Raw genomic sequence first — 23,760 nt, 5'->3', positions numbered from 1 at the left:
TTGATAAGGTGACTATCTCCCATTGGTTGATTGGGTGTAACGTCATTTAAAAACCATCATCATACCATGTGAATGTAATACTAACGTTGTTGGTCCAATTTAACGACATAGGTCTAATTTTTAATTGGAATAATTTTGGTAAAGTAAAGACCCAATTGAGAGAAAAAAAACCTATTTGAGATTTCCACTCGAAACAAGAATCTCGTGAATGATTAAACCTTAAAAAAAAGTATTCATGTAAGTTAATGAATCTATTTGTCTAAATTATTAATGTGATAACAAAATTATACTTTTTGTTGAATCATTCCTGGGAAATTATTAATGATAAGTTTAAATAAAAGATGTAACTAATGTATCTTAATGCATATGCTTTGGGGTTAATGCATGTGCTTTGGGAGACATAAAGGAAGACGTTTTAAGACTAATACAATAATGCACATCCCTAAAATAACTCATGCTATATAAACTTCATATGTTTTTTACCGTTTTCACGTCCTTATTATTACAAATTTTTGTGAAGAGGTTATGGATTTAAAAATAATTTCGATAGATTCCTAGAGATGAATTAAAAACTAAGAATCAAATTAATTAAGTTTTCCATAATTTTTTTTTAAATAAATGCAAAAAAATATCTAAATGATCAACGTTTATTATAAACCTTTTTTCTTTTCAATTTTCACACACTAGTTACAAACTTGTGTGAAAAGATTATTGAACTAAGAATGATTTACTTTGATTATGTGAGATAAATACCACAGAAAACAACTAAGATTAAAAAAAAACTTTGAAAAAATAAAAAAAAAAACGCAACAAATAACCTAGTTAATCAACTAAATTATTTTAGTTAAATGAAAAAATTAAAAAACTTTTGTTAAATTTATTTTTTAACAAAAAAAACTTAATAGCAATTAATACATAGATTAAAAAAATACGAAAAATGAATAAAAATGTTAAAGTCATCAAAATATAATAAAAAAGATATTTTATCATTAATTATATTATAATTGAAAAAACATAATCCATAAATAATTTTTTAATTAATAAATAATTTCAAAATCAATTTCTTTAAATTTTTAAAAAGTAATGAATACCAGAAAAAATATTAAAAAATTATAATAAAAATATAATAAAACACAAATATTTGATCATTAACTATATTAAAATTTAAAAATATAATCCATAAATATTTTTTAATTGATAAATAATTTCAAAATGAATTTCTTTAAATTTTTAAAAAGTAATGAATAGCCAGAAAAAAAAACCATTAAGTTTAATATAAATATACATTTTTTCATGTTTGAATAATTTAAAAAAAAACTTTTAATATAAATAGTTAATTTTAATAGTTATTAATATATAAATTAAAATTTAAAAATTTATTACAAAATTTAAAAATAATACAAATTAAACACAAAGAAATAATTTTATTATCGATTGTATTATAATGTAAAATATGACAAATATTTTTTTAAGTAAAAATAAATTTTAAAGATAAATACTTAATAAGAATTGAGTAGTGCAAGTGCGAGAACTCAACTTTTTATGGATAAAAAACATAAAAGAAAACAAATAAAGGAAATCGGAGTGGGGAAACCTGAATTTCCCTTTCCGGAAAAAAGTTTGATAATTTATGAACATAAATTCCAAAGTTTGTCATATTCAACCATGGAGGTATTGGAGTGTGATATATGAGCAAAGAAAAAAACCTGCCTTAATATTAAAAGTATATGTATTTTGTATTAACAGTGATAACAAATATTAACAATAAAAATAGTTTAATACACTAGTAATTAAAAAAAACAACTAAATTCAATATTTTCATTAAGACATGTAATTATAGTAAAAATGCCAAACAGGAGAAAATAACAAATAAAGTAAAAATATCAAGAGAAGACTTAATCAAAGTCTTCTCTCACTCACCATATCTCTCAACTCAATCGTCAATTAATGATTGAGATTACGTAAACCAAACATTTATCTGATGTCTGCAGTTACAAAATATCAATGAGACTACGGTAACCTGACGCCAAAGAAGGTAAGAGAGCAACGTTAAAGTCTACAAAGAAAACGACGTAGAAGTCTACGGAGAAACAGATATAGAAGAAACGTTTTATAGATCTGAAACCAAAATTCTCTCTATTTTATTTTAATATCTACCATAACAAGAGTAGGTAGAAAATGTCCATAAATACAATCTTATTTTAATATATAATGTTTCAAAAGGATAATTAATTTAGGCTTAGAGACCGTTTACGTCAAATTTAAAGAAGAAAACAAAGTTATAGATCAAAACGCGTGCTTTCATTGCAAGATAATAATATAATTAAGATTCCAATGACTTAAGACCCGTGACATAAGTTGCCGCTTTTAGTACGAATCAGATTTTATAGTACACACGCTTTCTTCTCCGGTTCACTTGGAACTAACAACACATTGCGACATCAAATGAAAATAATTCTTAAATTATTTCGTAATTAAAATATATATAATTTTAAGAAGTAATTTGACTGTAAATTTAGAACTATTTTGTAATTAAATTGTGATATAATGAGTTTTTACTTTTATTATTTACATTTAAAACATAATAAGAAAGAAGTAGAATTGAGATCGAAGCAAAACATTATGATGGCTTGAGTGGTCCAACGTAGTACAAACTGTGTCACTCTCACTTAGGCGCAGTACAAAACAAACTTCTAAACCTTACCACCAATCAAAAACAAAGCAACGGTCCCTTCCCATTAATACATTCACATCCATTTCCATAAATTTTGTCTACTCTTCTTCTTCTCCTTCACTTCTAACGTTGCAGCAATGTCTTCCTCTTCACGCACACTCCTCTTCCTCTTCACGCTCTCCCTTCTCTTCTCCCTCATATACGCCCATGGCGGCCACGACGACGACGACGGCGGCGACGGTGAACCCGACTCCAACGAGGTTCCCGTTGACCTCCACTCGAGGACTTTGATCCTGGCGAAGGTGTGGTGTCTGATCGTGATCTTTTTGGCCACGTTCGTGTCTGGGGTGTCTCCCTATGTGTTGAAATGGAACGAGGGGTTCTTGGTTCTGGGGACCCAGTTCGCTGGAGGAGTGTTTCTGGGAACTGCCATGATGCATTTTCTCAGTGATGCTAACGAGACTTTCGGGGATTTGACTACCACAGAGTACCCTTTCGCGTTCATGCTGGCTTGTGCCGGCTATTTGCTGACCATGCTTGCTGATTCTGTCATTTCTTCGGTTTTAGCGAAGGTGGGGCGTGATGGAGATGCAGTAGATGTCGAAGTTCAAGGTTGGTACTCTGGCTTCTGCTTGTGTTGGCTCGTTGAATGGTATGCGAAAATGAAAATGTGATTCAGTTAGAATTGCTACTACTACTGCTATAAGTATTTTACTGTGTTGAGTCGTGCTTTTTTTCAGGGAATAACAGTGTTATGTTTTTTGGGTAAATAAGTATCGAATGGAATAGTAAATATGTTTTCAAAACTTTTTAGACATTCCATTTCAATATTTTCTTTTTATCAAAGTAGGATGCTTAGTAAAAAAATTGAATTCTTCTTTTTAAGCCGAAACTTCGATGCAATTTGTATGTTGGTAATTCGTGTAATCAGGGTTTCTGTGATCCATATAGATTGCTAAGGCGAAGCTTCAATTTTGATAGAAGATCAGAATCAAAAGGGTACAAGAACTTGCATCCAAGTTTTGTCATACTTTTGTTCTCTTCTTTTGAGGTGTGATTTTGGATTATAATTTTGATGGGGAATGCATAATGATTCAGCTAACAGACTGTTCTTTTTGTTTAATTTGTTTTGTTGAATTTGTGTTTTTCATAAGCTGATTGGTCGCTGTGAGTGATGGAGTATTACAATACCTTCTGATTATGCAATTCAATTTGATTTTGGAAATCTCTCTTCCTCTGAACTGTGTTTTGTTTTTTGTTGTTGGGATTAAATGCTTGAATTGCGGCGGTGCATGATTCAGACTACAAACCACCTTAAAATTACTCTTGTAAATGATTATACGAAATTAAGCACTTGTGATATAATTTCTCTTGTAATTAATTCTTATTAAAAGAACTTGTGATATAATTTCTCTTGTAATTAATTCTTATTTAAAAAAATGTTTATTTTTATTCATCCACTTTCTATAAAAGTGTGTTTATGGTGATGGTTGAATGCCATAAACAAATGAAAAACCAAAGGTCATATATTGCTTCATTTCAGCATGATCATTGTGCTGTATTGAATTGTAGTAGCACTTCTGAATTTGTCATTATTGTCATGGCCTATCAATTTGGCAAATATGAAATTGGATTTGAATATCCTCAAGTTCGACTATCTCTAATGAAAAAAATGTAACATTATATTTTACTTGTGCAGGAGCTGATACAAGCAAAGTAAGTGGAAACGGTGTTACTTCTCAGTCACAAAACCAAGTTAGATATTCATGTTTTTGTATCAGTTCAATGAGTGGTGAAAAAGATGTTGTAATCTTAGGCTTGCTACCTCTTTTTTGGTACTAACTTCTTGTTTCTCTGTGCTATCAGAACCATTCTGTTTCTAGCACCGATCACAACTTCGCAAGCCCTGCACTTGGCTATGCCCATTCACTTGGAGACACCATCTTGTTGATTGTTGCCCTTTGTGCACATTCTGTGTTTGAGGGCTTAGCAATAGGAGTTGCTGAGACAAAAGCAGATGCATGGAAGGCCTTATGGACAATCTGTCTGCACAAGATATTTGCAGCCATAGCCATGGGAATTGCACTCCTTAGAATGATTCCTAACCGTCCCCTTATGTCATGTGCAGCCTATGCTTTCGCTTTTGCCATCTCCAGTCCAATTGGTGTGGCCATTGGAATCATTTTGGATGCCACAACACAAGGTCATGTGGCAGATTGGATCTTTGCCATATCGATGGGTCTGGCCTGTGGAGTGTTTATCTATGTATCAGTAAACCATCTGTTGGCAAAGGGATACAAACCACACAACCCCACAAAGGTTGACTCACCCTATTTCAAGTTTTTTGCAGTGCTGTTGGGCGTGGGAGTGATAGCAGTTGTGATGATTTGGGATACCTAAGGTTGTCCATAAATAGGAGACATACATAATGATAGCTTAGGTTCCAAGATAACTTCTCTTTACAGCATATGCAGACCTTTTTCTTATTCTGTTTTCATCTGGGTTGATGATGAATACGTTTTAGAAAAAGTTGTGCTAGTTCCTACGATTGAAAAGGTTACATAAATTTCCTCAAATGATGCAAAAGATGAGCAAGAAGTATGGAGAAGAATTAACCTTGTTAGATAAGGAATTTTAAAATTTCCAAAAAATTAAAATATATGATATTTGAATTTGAATTACTTACTATTGAATTCTCTTTATTTCTTAACTAGTTTTCTTTATTTCTTAAATAGTTAAAATATTCTGAATTTTCAATTCTCTTGTTTGGATAAAGCAAATTCATTTATCTTTGAATCAAAATTCTATTTTAAAAGTATTTGGTTTAATCTTTGGATCGGACTAATTCAACTTAACTTTCGGTCTGAACTGGCTCGTTTTGACCTTTGTCCTAAGTCGTCCCGTCTAGACCCTTGACTATGGTTGACTCCATTCATCCTTCATCCTAGGTTCAATCGGCTCAACCTTCAGCGTCAAAGGTTGTGCTAAGTCTGTCTAAGTTAAAGGGTTGAGTCAAGTCAAATAGGATAGAAGCTTAAGTCGACATATAGTAAAGGTTAAGTCGAGTTGGCCCTAACTAAAGGTCGTGACTAGTAGGACTTAGCCAAAGGTTGAGACTAATTGGTCTTAGATAGAAGTTGAGATTAGTCGATCCTAGTTGAAGGTCAAGAAGATTCATTCCTAACTATAAATAGAGACCATTTGACCTTAGTCAAAGGTTGAGTCGAGTAGGTTCAGGTTAAAGGTTCAACTTAGTAGGTTCGAGTTGAAAGTAAAGGCAAGTCACTCGGGATGGAGGTTCAACCCAAGTCAAAGGATCAAGTTGAGTTGACTTAGTCAAAAAGTCAAGCTAAATTAGTTAGGACAGAAACGAGTCGACTTTGGACAAAGGTTGAGACAAATCAATTCATACTCATGATCAAGTTATATCAACCCAGGTTAAATCTCAAAACAACTTGACCCGAGTTAAATATTGATATAAGTTGACTTTCTGAACTTGTGGCCTTTTTTTCATCTTAAAAAATCCCACAAGAGGAATTTCATTTACATTCTTTTTTTGAATTTCAAATTTTATAATTTAGTTATTTAAAATACCTTTTTAAACTTTATCAATTTTAATTTTCTTGTCCAAACAAATAATTTTATTTTAAAAAAAAACATTAAATTCTTCAAATAAATAAATTACTTTCTTATTGTTCACAAAAATAAAATGTGAACGGGAAAAGAAATATATACAAATCTATAGTACAAATATTATTTACATCAAAATACTATATACGGCTCTCTTTAAACATTATTTACATCATAAAGTGGTTCTCTTTTAATTCATGTAGTCTTATGAAAAAAAAAGGTTATTGTATATGATTTAATAATATTGACTTTTGTTTTGAAAGATCAACATTTAAAAAGAGAGTTTAAGTATGTTTTCTAGTAATTGAAATTTCGGCTGATGTTGTTTTACCTTTCAAATTTAAAGTCATCTTCTTGGATCTTTGTGATTTGAAAAATTAATATTTATTTTAATACCTAGTTAAAATGGACACTTTAAAAGAAAAAAAAATAATAATTATGTTTTTGAGTTTTTGATGATGAAAATTATAAATTAAAATAAATGATCTTGTGAATAACTTGTAACTTTTTAAATTATAGAACTAAACAATTGAATTTAAATTTAAAGGACTAAAATCAATCTCATTTTAATAAAATTATTCATCTAATTGGAATTTATCTTATTTTTATATCAGGTCGTGCTATATTATATAGTTTCATATCAAAATGACAATGTTGGTGCTAATTTAGAAAAAAACTCTAAGGTTATGTTCTCTTACACAAAATTCTATTCAAAAGGATTTTGAGATACGGATTTGTGGGACTCGTTTTTGTTTATTTTGTTCATTTCATGCAATTTAAGAATGAGAAAATATTTGTAAGGTGGTGGGTGAGTTTTTCTAATCTCGCTTGAGGTGATACGATTTGAGGATAATATATAAATTTTCACAATGATACTCTTTTTTAAATTACATTCTAAATTTCCATTGGTCAAGGAAGATGATTGTGAAATATAAATTGTACGTTGGAGTGATGAGAATCGATTCTGGATGTGATGGAATCGATTTCAAGAACTCTGCATATGTAGGAATCAGTTTTCTTATTGCTGAACCGATTCCAAATGTCTGAAAAATCAGTTTTTAATTTAAACTGCTCCACCGTTGAATATAAGTTTTTGTCGTATTATTTGATATTATTTGAGTTTTGTAGATGGCTTACGGGTCTCGGGTGGACACGTGCATAGAGTTTATCATCAGAGTTGGAAGGTTCTTCCAGAGGTCTGGACGTGAACGCGCAGCCCGCCGTAGGCAGAGGATGAGGCAGAAAAAGTGGTGGCACATGAGGGATGTGTGCATGTATAATAGATGGGGGAGTTTCTACAAAAGGAACTATGAGGATGAAGCTTATGATCAAAGGTCCTCTTCAAGAGCCACTGAGGAGGAACGTAACACTAATCATTAATCATGTTTCATAACTAATAGCTTTTAGAATAATTAATATCTAAATATTCAATTTTTTTATGTTAAATAAATTGTATTCTTTATTTATTACTATTATTTTTTCAAAATTATTAAATAACACTTCTTTTAAAAAAAATTAACTCATCCAAAATTATTTCATATTAGTTTTAATATTAAAGATAATTTGTAATATTTATTTTTACTCTATTAAATTTTTTATTTATTTATCACGTCAAACAAATTACTTAAATTTTTATAAATTTTATTTTCAAAATTACTTACTTTCGCTTTTAAATCTTTTAAAATAAACAACACAAAATTTATTTTCAAATTCATACGTTTTTATTTCTCCACAAATCCATCTTTAAGAAAAAATATTATTAAACCTTGAATAAATAAATCAATACTTTTGAATTTAAGAATTTAAGTTTTGGAACAGTGTAATGTTAAAAAATCAATTTACCTGTTGTTTATAATTAATCTTTTATAAACTTTTTAATAAATCTTTATAACTTTTTAATTGTTTCATCATGTTTTAAATTTAATTATTTATATATTTTAAAATAGATTTTATTATTATGGCTTACATTAAATATTTTAATAAATTTTGAAGGGATCGCATTTTCAGAAATCTATTATCAAAGTAAAAACTAATAGAATTTTTTTAACTAAAATAATACGGTTCGGGTCGAAAATCCGGTTTATTCGCCCGACCCATATCGTATGGTCCAAGCCATAAACCCTAACCTAAACGAAGGGCTTTTCCCTTTCACTCTCACTGCGTTTCGGTTATGGCTTCTCGAAGGCTCTCATCATCTCTACTCCGACCATTTCTCCGTCGATCTCCGCTGCAATTTCATGCTCCGGCATCTTTTCGGTCGTTCTCTCTCCCAAAATGCACCTCTCATGTTTCTCCGATCGCCGTAAGCATCACCTCGTGTCATTCATATCCTTACACTTTTTTATACTTGATTTTGTTGTTGTGATGATGATAAATAAAGTAACAAAGAAGACCCGTGTATTTTCTCGTGTTGGTTGATAAAATAACTACCAAAATATGTCCTCATATCATCGTACTTCATGAGTCCGACAATTGCTTATCCCTGTCTTACATTTTTTTTCATTTCTACCCGTATAATTAAGCACGATGTCATCCTCTCACCAAAAGCTACCATTTTCGGTCGTTTAGTTGGTCTCTGCTACATGCTAGGTGCTAAATGGTTGAAGTTATAAGAATTAATAAAGAATACTACATACTCCTAAATTTATGTATATTGAAATTGAAATTAAAATTAAATACATGATTTATCGTCAAATAAATTTATATATCAAAATCCCATAAAGAAAGAATGAATAGAGACGGGAAGTGTGACATGTTTCTAATTCACTGAATAGTATTTTACAAGAATTGTCTCTTTTAGTAGTGTGTTTGTTTCTATCGGTAGAATCCCAAATCTCATCTCAAGTGTGTTATTAGGCACATATAAATAAAGTAACAAAGAAGATCTATTAATAAGATATAATCTTGAACTGTGATTGGGAGATTTGTTAACTTGCAGATAATAATGTTTACTAAAAGTTTGATCTTCTCAGTTTTCTTGTTTCTTTCTTGTTAATTATGCATGATTGAGTGGAATGAATAAAGGAATTTGAAATGACAAAGTATCAAGAGCTCGTCAATGGGTTTATTTTGGGGTTTGTTTGAATAAATCTCTCCACGTCACTCATGTAGGAGAATAAAAGTAGAAGGAAAAATTAAATAAGCTTCTTCATTCTGAAAATTAGCTTAAGGAGGCTAATTTGTAGAAGTTCTTTCAGGTTAGCTTTTTCAAAAGCTAATTTTTAACCTATGCCTAACTAATTTAACTTATGGACATGCTTATTTTATTTTCCCAAAAGTATTTATAGAGGAGTTTATCATTGTCCAAGCTAATTCTATGTTTCAGTTTAGTTTTTTGAAAGTGTGACCTGATTAACTTTAGCACAAATTATGTGGGATATCAGCTCTTATGGGTGCTTGCTTTTGTAGATTACGAAATCCCCTCAGACTGGGGCATTCTCAAGATTTGAATGTGGCTATGGTTTAGCATCAGTTCAGCGAAGTTCTGAACTGGGACCATTTAAGATTTCTAGGGGGATCGCACCACCTTTAGCTAGCAGGTATATGTCAACAGAGGCACCTTCTGTTGATTCTTCTTCTCAAGGTAGTTTGATGCCAGAACCTGAAGTTCCTCCTCGTATCAAATTTAAGAGATTAGACAAAACTGGCCGGCATATTATGCAGGCATGTGACTGATCTGGATTGCTTTTTAATGAGAAATTCATTTTTTGTCATTTGTAAAAATGGTTGGTATTTATATCCTTTAGATTTTAGACAAGGAAGCAGTAGAGGAGGTGAGAGGGCAAAGAGAGATACCTGACATAAAGCCTGGTTATATTGTGCAGCTCAAAGTGGTATGAAGGTTTTTATTTTCTATTCATTTTTTTTTCTTCGTGTTTGTTTGTGATAGGGATATGATCTTTTGTTTAATAACATCTGGTGTAACAGGAATCACCTGAGAATAAGAGGCGCATTTCTATTATAAAAGGCATTGTTATTGCCAGGCGTAATGCTGGACTCAATACTACATTCAGAATTAGGAGGCAGGTGGCTGGGGTTGGGATTGAATCTCTATTCCCTCTGTAAGTATGACCTTCCCATATTTTAAGTATATATACATTCTATTTGAACTGGTAAAATAATCGTTTCACATATCTTGGCATTGGATGACGGTGTATTTAAATTGCTTCACTCACCATAAAGATAAAAGGATTATAGAAATAATTATTTGAGGTGGTGATAATTATTTAAAATTCTAGTTATGGCCCAGTTATTTGTGTTGTTTACTATCTTTTAATTAAAATGTCTAAAGTATTGATGATTAATGAATTTTTTAAGAAAAAAAATAAAAGGAAGGAAAACGCAATTTTACTGCTTTTCTTATAAGCTACAAAGTGTGAACATGATTGTTTCCAAACTTATTCAAATGAAAAATTAGATTTTTGGAAAGGACTTGTTGGAATATACATTTTGATTTTCAATTTCAGCTCAATCTGTAATTTTCCCCAAGCATTATCTTTAGGGAAAAAGTGGTCTATTTTACTTCAGTGTACATTCAGACTGTAATTTTTGTTCTCTTTCATGAGCTTAATTTGAGGTGTTTTTCTGTGTTTGGGATGAGTTCTTGAGTTTGTTATACTAAAAGGGTCCTCTGTTTATCCTCATTTCAGTCTGCCATATGATTTATGTACTATTGTGTGGGGTTGGGAAGGAGGAATTGATGTGATTTTGTGTTGGGGTTTTTTAATTTTCAGCTGGTTGTGCTTGTAGTCATATTACATAAAGCTTAATGCCTGAAATTTATGCCATATGTGAACTGTAATAGGTATTCACCTAACATAAAGGAGATAAAGGTGCTTGACAAGAAGAAAGTGAGAAGGGCTAAACTCTACTATTTGAGGGACAGAATGAACGCACTTAAAGGTTGACGTCAATCTTCATCTTGGTGGACATTTTTTTATGATTCATTTCTCATACTTAGCATCTACATTTACATGTGTATTAATTTATTTGCTGCTGTTATGTCGTCAACTAGATTTTTTGTTTTTCAATGTGGCTTATTACAACCTAAGAATATGGTCCATCAGTTTTATCTGATTTAAAACTTGTCACGTTTTGAATGGTGGGTATTATCTCGAGTAATAAGAAGTTAAAGTTTTATCGAAGGCAAGTTTCCCCCTGTTATGTTAAATCTGTGAAAAATGGGCTAGTATTTTAGCTGCCTTTTGACGTAAGATGAAATTGTGATCAGCAGGCTTCAGGGATTTGATTGATTATTATGTAATTGTCCAATTTCACATTTGCATCGAAACATTCAAGCTGTGATAAAACAGTTGCCCCCCTTTTATTGGTAGTTACAGTCTGGTTACTATCTTATAGAATTTTATCAATCCATACCAAATGGTTACTAATCTACTTTCTGGTGAAGCAAACACTTAGGCATATGTTTCTAAACTATAGTTCTTTGAAAAAAGAAACTTAGTAAGCGAAAAAAAGGTATTATGGGTAATTTAATTATTTGTGGTAATTTAATGATTTGTGCCTCTGTTGGAGATACATCAATCTTTGAAAGGAGACGATCTTTTTAAGCTGTGTTCAACTAGCAAACTCTGAACTCTAAATCTGAGTATTTAAATTTAAATAAAGACAAAACATAGGTATAGATAGTATCACCTCGATAATGTTCATAGATTATTAATACATACTTTTATTTCAACAATTGTTGCGTTAAAACTGCAATTTTTAATTTGAAAACAGCAAAAGCAGTAATACTTTTCTCCTTTAGAAAAAAACAAAAGACAAGTGGATGGCTTTGCTTAAATAAATCAATAAAAACAAAATAAATAATGAAAGTGAAAATTTGAAGCACTAAAATTCAGAGAAAAGAAAAACGCCAAAACTCTTTACAAGACATAACTTAAATATATTACAAATTATGAAAACTCTTTTCTTTTGTGCTTCAAGCCTCAATAATGGTTATAATTAGTATTGTCAAATAATAATCCAATTTTGTTCACTATGTCGGTGCATTTATTAGCGAATAAAAAAAAATTGAATCTAACTCAGTCCATTACGGATTGGTAGTTCAAACGGATTGTGGTTCAATTAATTATAATTTTTTTCAAATCTAAAAAAAGTTAATTTTTTTTGTAATTCAAATATAAATAAATTTCACTCTAAAATGATGTTAAACTTCAAAAGACAATTCAAAGCAAACAAATAAGTTTCTAAAATTTTTGTGTTACTTATCCGTTTTATAATATTAGAGTTTTGAATAGATAAATTCATAATATTTTTTTTCTTAAAAGTATATTTTTCTTTATCTCCAACTATAACACAATAAAAAAAAGTGTTAACTAATAATATTGAAACATAAATTACAAAAACATAGGATCATATTTTTTTTGAGTTGATTTACCTAGAAATTAATTTAGTAGAGATTTTTTTTCTATTGTTTAATAGAGTTTATATTTCTAAGAATTACTTTATTAATATCTCTCTTGTGCGAATTTTTTGTTTGAAGGGAATGTGAAGCACAAATTTGTAAGACACATTTGTGTTCGTTTCATGCGATTTGAAAGTAAGGAAAAAAGAAAATTTGTAAGATGGTGAGTTTCTTTAATCTCGCTTGAGGTGAGACAATTTGAAGGTAACATATAAGCTAGGACAATAATATGAGGAGACCATGGACCAGTCTGGCAATCCTTCCAACCTCTTTTACCTACATCCTAGGGAAAATCCAGACCTCACTCTCATCTCTTAGGTTATGAATGAAACCAATTATTCTTTTTGGAGAAGAAACATAAAGAGAGTTTTTCTCTCTAAGAACAAGATCAAATTCATAAATAGTGGAATCAAGAAACCTAAAAGAAATTATCTCCTATTTTATGCTTAGGAAAAATGATGATTCTATCTTGGATTATAAAGATCATTTCTTCACAAATTGTAGAAAGTGTCATACATGTTGAAGATGCTAAAAATTATGGGATGAATGAAAAGAAAGGTTCTCAAAAAGTGATTACTTCAAGATTTCTGACTTACTTCAAGACATTTACTCAATTAAACAAGGAGAAAGAGTGCAAGTCAAAAATTTTATTGATTTGAAGATTCTTTGGGAATAATTAGAATTTCTTAGACCCATACCATGTTGTACTTGTGATATTCCTTGTAGTTGCGATTTGTCTAAAATCTCTTTCAAATACTGAGAAATAAAACATGTTGTTTTCTTTCTAAAGGGCCTAAATGAGACCTATAATACTCTTAGAACACAAATATTGCCAATGGAGCCTCTTTTCAACATCAACCATATATTCTCTCTCATTATGTAGTAAGAAATGCAAGAAAAATAAGGTATCGAGATCACCAATCAGAATACTAAAACCAAGATTCTAGCTAACACTATTGATAAATAGAAGGTTTAATTGCTTCCTTTGTCCCCAGTTTGGTTGAATTGTGTCAAATTCATCCTCATTTTTAAAAAAGTTTCATTGTCGTCCTCACGTGGTATAAAAGTGTCAATTGAATCCAAACATAGAAAAAATTTGTGTCAAAGTAGTCATTTTTCCTATATCTCTGTGTCTTCCTTTCATATGTCACTTCTCTGGAGCTATGAAAAGCCTTAAATTGGATAAGGTAAAATGAATATCTGTACTTGATTGTATGAAAGGAAGACACAGATATATAGGAAAAATGACTACTTTGACACAAATTTTTTCTATGTTTGGATTCAATTGACACTTTTACACCACGTGAGGACGACAATGAAACTTTTACACCACGTGAGGATGACAATGAAACTTTTTTAAAAATGAGGATGAATTTGACACAATTCAACCAAACTGGGGACAAAGGAAGCAATTAAACCTAAATAGAATGAGTGGAAACCAGAACAAACCTAAAGGTCCCAAGGTTGTGGTGCTAGATCACATGGTAAAGAAAGAGGGAGATGAAAAAAATCCCAATTATGAGAAACAATGCTTCTACTACTACAGGATGAATCACATTGTGGATGAAGGCTACTCTAAACATGGTTACTTATCGTGGTACAAGGAAAATGACAACAATCAAGATAAAGGAGGACAAAATGAATGGAACTCTACCAACATCTGCAAGAGTGATTTTGCCCTTATAAAAGCATAGCCTACCCAATAGATAAACACTAACACTGTCTTTCGTTCTTTTAGTCCAGAACAGATGCAAAAATTGCTAAAGATGATAGAAAACACTAACAACCCTTCACATAACATTAGTCAAATACAGAGGAACACAACAAAAGATAAACTAGGTACATTTTCTTGGATTATGGACACTATGGTTACTGATAATGTGACCTATGAGAAAAAACACTTTGTCACTTTTCATAAGATCAAACTCATATTTGTTAAACTGCCAAATAACTCCATTATGACTGCCAAACATGAAAGAACCATTCAATTTTCAAAATATTTTATTATCTTTAATGTCTTATACATCTATGATTTCTCTTTTAATCTAATATCTGTCCAAAACTTAACTAGGGACATAAACTGCACCCTAACCTTTTCCTCTAAGATGTGTCAGATATAGGACAGTTCTACCTTGAAGATGATTGAATGTGTTAATGTCTACAAAGGTCTCTATTATTTGTGGTATTTTCCCATTTCTGACCAAGATTTCATTCCTAAAATTTCTTTTTATTATGAACGTATGATATTAATTTGTGACATTATAGACTACGCCACCTTAGACACAAAATTATAGAATATATATGCAACCAATTTCCAATTTAAAAAATAATTAAAAAAAATACTACATTAGTTAATATTAAGATGTAGTATCCCTTATTTTCATAACTGCACTACAAATATATTTTGCACTTCTCTTGTCATGCTTTGTCTTCTTCACCTTCTCCCTCACTTCATGACAACATTGTGAAGCTTCTTTCAGTCCATTTTCTCCTTCATTCTCACTATTTTAAGGTTATTTAGTGTTCTCGTTGTATGCATTGTATTTTCCAAGCGCTTTGAATATTTTCTTGTTGTAGTTCACAACCTATTTTCAAAATCATCTCTCATTGTCGTCGCGATCACATTCGTGGAAGAAGTCTCATTGAAGCTCGTCGTCACTTTCACTCAGTCTGGTTGAGGCTCACTACCTCTCTCGGTCACGCCTCTGCTCGCTCATTGTCTTACCCACGTTGACGTTCTCGCCATAGATGGTAGGAAGGTTGTTCTCTTATTTTGGAAGCCGCCACCAATGATAAAAAGGTGGGTCTTTGTTTTGTTCTTTCCATAACCAAATAGGGACCTATAACCATAAGGTTTAGGGTTTTGTTTATTGTTTGTTAATATTCTGCCTTTCTATGTGCGAGGGAGATGAATGAAGAACCCTTTATTTTTCACTTCGATGTCATATAATCATTGGTTGTTCTACAATCGATGTATAAAGTTTTAAACTTATTTTATCTTTATCAGATGCAAGATTGATGTAATACGCTCTAAATAATCAATGTAAAAATTAGAAGCATTCTTTATTCTCTTTTTAATTAAAGTTATTCCCTTCACGAAAATATTTCAATAAACATTCTATGTCCTAATTTTTAAACTCGAAGAATATGACATCCCAAAAATATACGACGTGCATATATAATAAAGACGTCATTCAATTATAATATTGGAAAGCAGTTAGAGACATATAACAGACTATATTGGTTACAGTCATCCAAAATAAAATCAGATTTGGTCTCTTAAACGTAAAGGACCACTGGGAATTATCATCAGAATAATACTACTAATCAAGATCCTAGACATGCTAAGCTGCAACATCACCGTCTCCCAGCGCTTGCTCCACAGACACCTCCTCTTCATCTGCTCACATCCAATTTTGGATGATCATTGCAACAGAAAGCATACCCAAACAAAGCACAAACACACAAGCAAGGGTGAGCTAGTTTTACAAGCAAGCATACTATATTAGAGTAAACAATTCATCAAATAAATACTTTAAGCCAAACAAGTTAAATCATACAAAGGAACATGTCATAAACTAGACTTGACTCGTCCGGACTTAGAATGACTACCGAGCTATGGCGGGTTATGCACTCGTGGTGGCTTATGAAACTTGGGTTTCCCACCCTACCACACTCATGAGGTTAGCCTGTTTCGGGCCTTGAAGCATACTGGAAGCCCCCAAGACTAAAACCTCCTGCTACTCCTCACCACATGGTTCAATCCTTTCTACTTGAGAGTGAAAGACCATTGGAGCGTCAGGAAAACCCCTAAGACTGAGCTTCCTTGCAGATCATTCTAAACACTAAGGCACCACCATGAATCTTCTCCTTGAAGATCATGGAATTACGTCAATCCACCACACTCTTAACCACATATCCTTTTACTTTAACCATACATAACATGTTGAATCTCCTCATACAATATAATATGTTCCCATAGATATTTCACAACCAATGTAACCACCCCTTAGTCAATCATACAACAAGAGTATATTAATCTACTAGACATCATAACTTCTCGCACAGCGCATGCCATCCGCAAGGCGAGACAGGATCCTCTCGCACCGCGCACACCTTAATTCGCATAGCGAATTAAGTCGCAACATACATCAGACTTCAAACCTCTCGCATAGCGTACCCAGGTCGCTATGCAAGAACCCAGACAGAGACTAACCTCCCCAATGCTCTCGCTATGCGCCCCACTCGCCCTTCAAAATTAAATGGGCAGTGATCCCAGACCACCACCAGTCGCATAGCGACAAGATTCACCATACGAATCTGCAAGCAGAGAGCAACACCCTTTGGTAATTCGCACATCGCACCAGCTCGCCCAGTGAATTACTCAGATAGTGAGCACCCTCTATAGGGTCTCGCTATGCGAGACAGATCGTATAACGACTCTGCATCATTTGCAGAACGCGAATTCTGCAGAATCACACACTATCACCAGCCCTTACCATTTCTAGACTTCTTGACCAACTTCTAAGACTTCCAATTTGTGTATTAAGCTCCATTAAACTCGCCTAAATGATCATGAATGTTATTATTATGATTCTAAAGTGATTTATACTTCCATTTTTCTCTAAAACACCACAATCCACAACTTAAGGGCCTAAATCCAATTCTGTCATTTTCAACATGTTCTATTCTAGTTTTATGACTCTAATAAGTTCTAATTGACTCATCCAAGTTAGCCCAAACTGCCCAATTGGTCATCAGAGAAGAACCTAATGTTTGAACGCATCAAACTCACCTTAGACGCCAACACATATGACTAGTCACAACTGACTGGATCAGATCAGGGCTGCTCTATGATCAGGGATGTGCCAACTCAGGTTTTTAAGGTTCCTCTATCCTACCAACAAAGTACTCTCAGAACTTCCCAGTTAATTTATTTAAGTTATACAAACTGTTCTAAGGGGTTCTAGACTCAATTTGTCCAATTCCAATACTACACTTCCCTTCACAGTAATCTAAAACAGTACTTGTACTATCCATATTGACTATTTTATCATAATTCTTACCCCAAACCTGAAACTCAATACAACCAACAACTCATCCAAGTCAAAAACATTCAGTGCACCATGATTATGCTACTGTTACTCATCCAATCATACAAACCAATATGCTCATCACCAGAAACATAACATAACAGTAAAATAAATCACAATTTATTTAAACACACACACAATACAGTTCAAACAATATATGACTAGCTCCCCTTACCTTAGTGGTTACAAGCACAACACTCTTTAGAGGAAACCCCAAAACAGTACTCTTGCACAGAAGCACGTTCAACAGGATCTACAAAATGTCAAATTGGGTATAGAGACATCTCTTAGAGTTAGAATAGGTAGAGAATCTAGAGAGAAAATCCATTGTTTTCATGCAACTAGAAAATTGCATGCCCTAGGTTCAAAGGAAAGGGAGGAATAGAGAAAGATAACTTACCCGTCCAAAGCAGAATTTTAATCGGATGAATGGGAAGCTCTCAACTCCGTGAACGAAAGCACACTACCTATTTGAAATTTCAACAGTGGGAAGTGGTGGAAAAGTAGAGAAAAGTCAAAGCAAGAAGAAGAAAATTGAGTTGAGTTTAGAGAGAGAAATAGTAACTGGATGAAGAACTCAGAACTGAAAAATGAGACCTCTTCTAAGGTCCTAGTGTCCTTAACTTATTGGGCCAAGCTGCATGGCCAATAGCCTTAGATTTTCAGACTCTTACAAAGAAAACAATCAATAATAGTTAAACAGAATTTTTTTATTATAGAATGTTATTAGATAATTAAAAAATAATCATGAATTATATATTTTTAAAGTATTTTGAAATATAAACTTTGTTCAATTTTAATAACATGTGTAAGGTGAAAATTTTTAAATATATCTATACTAAGATTTCCAATATTTATAAAGGGTGTTCTATTTCAACCAATATATTTCAATGAAGGGACTTTTCTTTGAGCAATCATAATCACAACAATAAACATTATTAATTAATTAGTAATAATTAAATATAAAACTTTTAAAAATTTATTATTAAAATGAAAATTATTTCAGCATGCCAATAAATTTATACCATTGTATTCTTTATTTATTACAATATTACTTTTTTCTTCAAAACTATTTATAAACCTCATTTTTAAAAACATAATTTTAACTAATCCAAAAATAATTTTATATTATATTTACATACAAGAGCAATTGGGTAATTTTTAATTTTTATCTATTAAATATTTTTTATCTATTATATTAGTTTAATCACTCACAATATTTTACAAATTTCATTCTAAATCCACTTACTTTTACATCCAAATCCCAACCATACAAACTTTATCTTCATATACACTCAAATTCATTCAATTACTCTCCTTTAAATTTATTTTAAAAAAGAAAAACCACATAAGTGTCTTACTTTCAGAGTTCTTTCCAATAAATTTTAAATATAGTTTTAAAGTTATTCTTGTCAAATAAATATTATATTTAAATGTACTAAATCTATTACATATTGAGATATTTTTTTCTTAAAAATTAATAAATAATTATGCATTTCTATAAAAGAATTGAAAAAAATATTCTTTTATTTTATTTTAAAATATCGTAAAAATTAATAATTATTTATCTAAAATAAACTAAACCAATTATGCATTAAGTGATATCCTAATCATATCCAGCAGTTGCTGTAGAAAAAAGATACATTATTCATAATTTAAGAAGGGGCAGCCACACGTGTGACAGATTCAAAATGCCGCCCAGACTCGCGCGTTAATTAAATCCTTTCATTGCGTCGTCGTTTCTACTCCTTTTTGTTCTCCATTCACATCAAATTCTCTGCGATCGTTCACCAACCATCATCGTCCTTTTCAGATTCTTCAATTTTCACCGTCGATTCCCTTCCTTCTCTCTCAATTACTGTAGATTTTGCTTAGTTTGAGATATAGGGTTTTGGAGGATGAACGTGGGCGACCTCAACAAGGTATGGGAAATCAGAGCTCTGAAGAGGAAACCCGCGACAGAAGAAGCGACGAAGATGTTGGAGAAGATCGCTAAACAGGTCCAACCCATCATGCGCAAACACAAATGGAGGGTCAAGCTCCTCTCTGAATTTTGGTACTTCAAATTTCCATTTTCATTATTTATTGGTTTGTTTGTTTGTTTGTTCACGAGTGCAATGTCATTCATTTTCAATTACTTGAAGGAGAAAACTTACACCCAGTATTATTTTTTGATGTTCTTCGATCACAATTGGTCTTTAAGCTCGACAATACCCTTAGTAAAAATTTGTAACAATGGATTATGCAACTTATTGAAGTGAAACTTCTATTATAATGGGAGAGAAGCAGAACCGGAACTTAAGGTTTTTTCTTTATTTAAGTTACTTGGATGGACAAGATAGAGTTTTCTGCTTACAGTGATCAGACTCGGACCCAGGACGACTGTTTCGGGTGAAAGATATTTGTTACCTCCTCTGGACGATACCTGTTATTGACCGTATATAAAAATTTCATTTTTCCTGGAGTTTTCTGTTAATTGGTAAATAAGGTAAAATGGAGCATTGACGTTTGAAAGAGTGGAGTTTCCTTTTTGGAGTAAATACCACTGTTTTAATCACCAAAGATGTGTTGGTAGATAGTAATTAAATTAACAGCTTTTTGTGATTGGAAGTAGGAACGTTTCAGTTTATGTGATTGTTGATTTCTTTTAAAATTTTTAGTTTGAGTTATGCTTTTGTTTATACAGGAGAAAATTGCTTTTCATTTGGTGAATAGATTTTTATTTTGGCTTGATTTACATCTGTTCACCTTTTAATTTTGGGGGGAGTGACTAAGGGGCTGGTTATTGTGATTGTAGCCCAGGAAATTCATCTCTCCTGGGGTTGAATGTTGGGGCTGGTATACATGTCAAGTTGCGGTTACGGAGGCCGAACAGGGATTTGGACTTCTACCCTTTTAATGAAGTTCTTGATACGATGCTTCATGAGCTTTGCCATAATGCCCATGGCCCTCATAATGCCAACTTCTACAAGCTTTGGGATGAGCTTAGAAAGGTTCTTCTTGTTCCTCTGATGTTGTTATAATCTGTAAATGTTCTTTAGATTTCCTGCATTAGAAATACTCTCTGGATTTTATGTGACCTTTATTTGTCATATTTACGTTCAAGTGTATTCTTTTAGCTAATATTTTACTGGTTTAGTCCTCAAGTTTATCATTTCTTTCCATACCGGAAGATATTAGCATAGGATGAGAAGGTATATTTGTTTAGCATTTTTATTAGCTAAGATCCCTGACAAAAAAATATAATAACACAAATGAGTAAATAAATAAGTATGAAAGGAAATGTAATAGGAGGCAGGAATTTTATTTTCCCAGCAACTTATCCTTAGCTGCTGGTCATGCTAGAAATGGCAGGTTTCTAACAATATAGACATTTGCAGAATCCTCTCCATTTAACATCCTCCTTTGATAAATTATGTTCACTTTTCAATAAAATATATTTTAAAATGGAGAAATTTTTATTAGAGGAATAGTTGGATAACTCATGCTTATGATTGTTCTAAATACTCGTTTACCGCTGTGAATTCTTAATAGCAAGTTATTAATTTTATGAGCGTCCTTCATATGTACATGTTGTTAATTGTGCACAGGAATGTGAAGAGTTGATGGCTAAGGGAATAACTGGTGCAGGACAGGGGTTTGACCTTCCAGGAAGGCGTTTAGGTGGTTATTCCCGACAACCTCCACTTCCATCCCTCCGTAAAACTGCTCTGGAAGCTGCAGAAAAGAGATCACGATTGGGATCTCTTCTTCAATCTGGACCAAAACGTATTGGTGGTGATAGTATTATAATGAAAGCCCTTAGTCCAGCACAAGCTGCTGCAATGGCTGCAGAACAGAGATTGCAGGATGAAATATGGTGTGGTTCTCAATCTTCCGCACATTTGGATCAGGAAGATGTTGACTATGATGATGCTGAGAACATTGTGCATAAGGGGGAAAATGTGGGAACCTCAAGACTAACAGACAATTCTACTCTACCATCAAAGCTGTTATCTCGAAAAAGAAGTCAGGATACCTCTTCAAGTTTACTTGTTGGCTCATCATCTAGTAGTTCTGAATTAATAGATTTGACTATGGACACACCAAAAACGGGATCTAAACGAAGATGCTGTGGGTCTGAAACCATTTCACATTCTCAATCCAATTTTCATGAAGGACCTAGTTCGGCAAATTTATCAAGTGTATCCGTATCTGGTGCTAGTAGAACATTTCGTTCTGATGAATCTGGAATGTGGGAATGTACGATGTGCACTCTATTGAACAACGTAAGTATCCAAATATTTTTGCGGACATTGTTTTTTCTGTAGTTAGAAAGTATATTATTTATTTTCATTCATTCTTCTAAATATATAATTAGCACTACCTATTTCTGGCATTAAAAAATAACGACTTTTCTAATCTGTGTGAATGATGTGGATCATTGCAGAAATTGGCTCCCATTTGTGAGTTGTGCGGCACTCACCAGCCAAAAGATGTTAGTACCAAGTACAACACTTGGTCTTGCAAATTCTGTACGTTGGAGAACAATGTGAAGTTGGATAAGTGCACTGCCTGTGATCAATGGAGATACTCTCGTGGTCCACCAGTGTCAACCCTGGCACCTAACGTTGGTACATAGCAGAACTGTGTAATTTGCTTAATGGTTTTTGATTCATTTTTTGGTTTTAGTCTTCACAAACCTGCTCCACCTAATTATTTATCGTTGGTTTCTTATTTTTCTATGCACCAGTCTAGATTTAGATCATATCTTTTCCCATTAAGCTCGACGCTCCTATCATTATTTGACAAGGGATAGAAACATCTTTGAACTCTGTCACGAGGGATTTAATGAAGGAGAAGGCATTTACAATTGATCAGGTGCTTTCTGTGTTCTAGTCTTAGATCTCGCGATTCGCATTATGTTCATACATGTTAGTACTTTTCAAAAAAGCTAGCATTTACAGTTTTATGCTGGCTTGTTAATTAAACAGGGAGATCCAAAGAAAAATAACAATAAAAAAGGAACACGCACAAAATAATCTAAGTTTTAACAGTTGACATAGTTCATGATCATATATAAACTCGCTTAAATTAATAACTACAGTCCAACACCGTACAATGCTCTAAATATAAGTGCACAGAATTCATTACGAAGAAGTCTAACAAATTATAATAAAAAAAGGAAGCACCCTTATAAAACATCCCCCTTCTCCCTTGACTGTAGCACTGTAGTTGCAATGGCTCTTACAATATCAATATATAGGGGAAAATCTGGTACTCCACAGAGAGTCAAAGGCAAGCAAGTGACTGTATGAATAATGATCAAGACCTGCTTGTATTTTTCATCAATGACACAGAAATTATCTGAAAGAAAGTTGCAATTTAGTGGCAATTTTCTTGGAAAATTTGTGATTTCTATTAGAAAAGCGAGTACAGAGAGGAACATAATAATGAGGGCAGTGACGGAAAAGCAAAGGATGTGACTGAAAGAAATGACTCGAATTCATTTCTGGTTTCTGATGGAGGTTGCCTCTGTCACTAAAAAATCACCAGGGATAATGGTAGATGTGGCAAAACAAACATGAGCAAAAGCAAGATTGTGATGTGTTCTTGAGCCACTCTAACATATCTTTAATGAGGCTTCAGTGTGATTATTTGAAAATCTCCCCTGCAGCTATCCCATCCTTATTGATTCTAACTTTGAATTATCCTTTCACCAGTTCTATTATATACTACTCCATGTCTTTGTGCGCTTGCTGATAAAAGAAATTGTCTTGTGTGGTTGAAAATATGTCATATTACTTAGGTTTGAAGAGTTGTTTCATTTTAATTTTTTTTATTATTTTTGGGTTTAATTTAGTTTTTAAATTTTTTAAAAAAGCTTAATTTAATCATTCATGTTAAGATGACGTTAATGCGGTAAATGTCACGTATTAATTCTAAATTTTTTATTTAAA

The 23,760-nt window shown here is 32.4% G+C and overlaps 3 protein-coding genes across 4 annotated transcripts; all 3 read left to right on the top strand.

Annotated features, from left to right (window-relative positions):
• The first annotated feature begins 2,732 nt into the window (after positions 1 to 2,732).
• On the top strand, positions 2,733 to 5,355 carry ZIP11 (zinc transporter 11 precursor). 2 transcript variants are annotated; one of them, XM_088116778.1, is made up of 3 exons: positions 2,733 to 3,286; positions 4,374 to 4,429; positions 4,541 to 5,355. In XM_088116778.1, exons 1-3 carry the CDS (start codon positions 2,812 to 2,814, stop codon positions 5,072 to 5,074), a joined length of 1,065 nt encoding a protein of 354 aa, XP_087972904.1. In that variant the 5' UTR covers positions 2,733 to 2,811; the 3' UTR covers positions 5,075 to 5,355. The 2 variants fall into 2 exon arrangements, with proteins under 2 accessions (XP_087972904.1, XP_087972905.1); XM_088116779.1 differs by having other exon boundaries at positions 2,734 to 3,286; positions 4,374 to 4,390.
• A 3,090-nt stretch (positions 5,356 to 8,445) lies between these two features.
• On the top strand, positions 8,446 to 11,448 carry LOC124827679 (large ribosomal subunit protein bL19cz-like). Its single transcript, XM_047300787.2, has 5 exons — positions 8,446 to 8,606; positions 9,713 to 9,967; positions 10,051 to 10,137; positions 10,232 to 10,365; positions 11,109 to 11,448. The coding sequence occupies exons 1-5, from the start codon at positions 8,475 to 8,477 to the stop codon at positions 11,209 to 11,211; spliced, it is 711 nt and encodes a 236-aa protein (XP_047156743.2). The 5' UTR covers positions 8,446 to 8,474; the 3' UTR covers positions 11,212 to 11,448.
• An 8,068-nt stretch (positions 11,449 to 19,516) lies between these two features.
• Positions 19,517 to 22,680, top strand: LOC148198610 (zinc ion binding protein). Its single transcript, XM_088115327.1, has 4 exons — positions 19,517 to 19,877; positions 20,619 to 20,814; positions 21,412 to 22,089; positions 22,251 to 22,680. The coding sequence occupies exons 1-4, from the start codon at positions 19,720 to 19,722 to the stop codon at positions 22,440 to 22,442; spliced, it is 1,224 nt and encodes a 407-aa protein (XP_087971453.1). The 5' UTR covers positions 19,517 to 19,719; the 3' UTR covers positions 22,443 to 22,680.
• The last annotated feature ends 1,080 nt before the right edge of the window (positions 22,681 to 23,760 follow it).

The sequence above is a fragment of the Vigna umbellata genome, chromosome 5, assembly GCF_029865625.1.
Source record: "Vigna umbellata cultivar VRB3 chromosome 5, Vumbellata_1.0, whole genome shotgun sequence".
NCBI classification, from domain to species: domain Eukaryota; kingdom Viridiplantae; phylum Streptophyta; class Magnoliopsida; order Fabales; family Fabaceae; genus Vigna; species Vigna umbellata.
Note: the sequence above shows the minus strand (reverse complement) of the source record. Positions and strands in the feature narration are given on the sequence as shown.

Excerpts from the sequence above, each read along its gene's own strand:
- ZIP11 (XM_088116778.1), top strand. The coding sequence starts at position 2,812 with ATGTCTTCCTCTTCACGCACACTCCTCTTCCTCTTCACGCTCTCCCTT. Across the intron at positions 3,287-4,373 it reads AGTAGATGTCGAAGTTCAAG|GAGCTGATACAAGCAAAGTA; the intron begins GTTGGTACTCTG and ends TTACTTGTGCAG. Across the intron at positions 4,430-4,540 it reads CTTCTCAGTCACAAAACCAA|AACCATTCTGTTTCTAGCAC; the intron begins GTTAGATATTCA and ends CTGTGCTATCAG.
- LOC124827679 (XM_047300787.2), top strand. The coding sequence starts at position 8,475 with ATGGCTTCTCGAAGGCTCTCATCATCTCTACTCCGACCATTTCTCCGT. Across the intron at positions 8,607-9,712 it reads CTCATGTTTCTCCGATCGCC|ATTACGAAATCCCCTCAGAC; the intron begins GTAAGCATCACC and ends TTGCTTTTGTAG. Across the intron at positions 10,138-10,231 it reads ATATTGTGCAGCTCAAAGTG|GAATCACCTGAGAATAAGAG; the intron begins GTATGAAGGTTT and ends CTGGTGTAACAG.
- LOC148198610 (XM_088115327.1), top strand. The coding sequence starts at position 19,720 with ATGAACGTGGGCGACCTCAACAAGGTATGGGAAATCAGAGCTCTGAAG. Across the intron at positions 19,878-20,618 it reads AAGCTCCTCTCTGAATTTTG|CCCAGGAAATTCATCTCTCC; the intron begins GTACTTCAAATT and ends TTGTGATTGTAG. Across the intron at positions 22,090-22,250 it reads TGTGCACTCTATTGAACAAC|AAATTGGCTCCCATTTGTGA; the intron begins GTAAGTATCCAA and ends GGATCATTGCAG.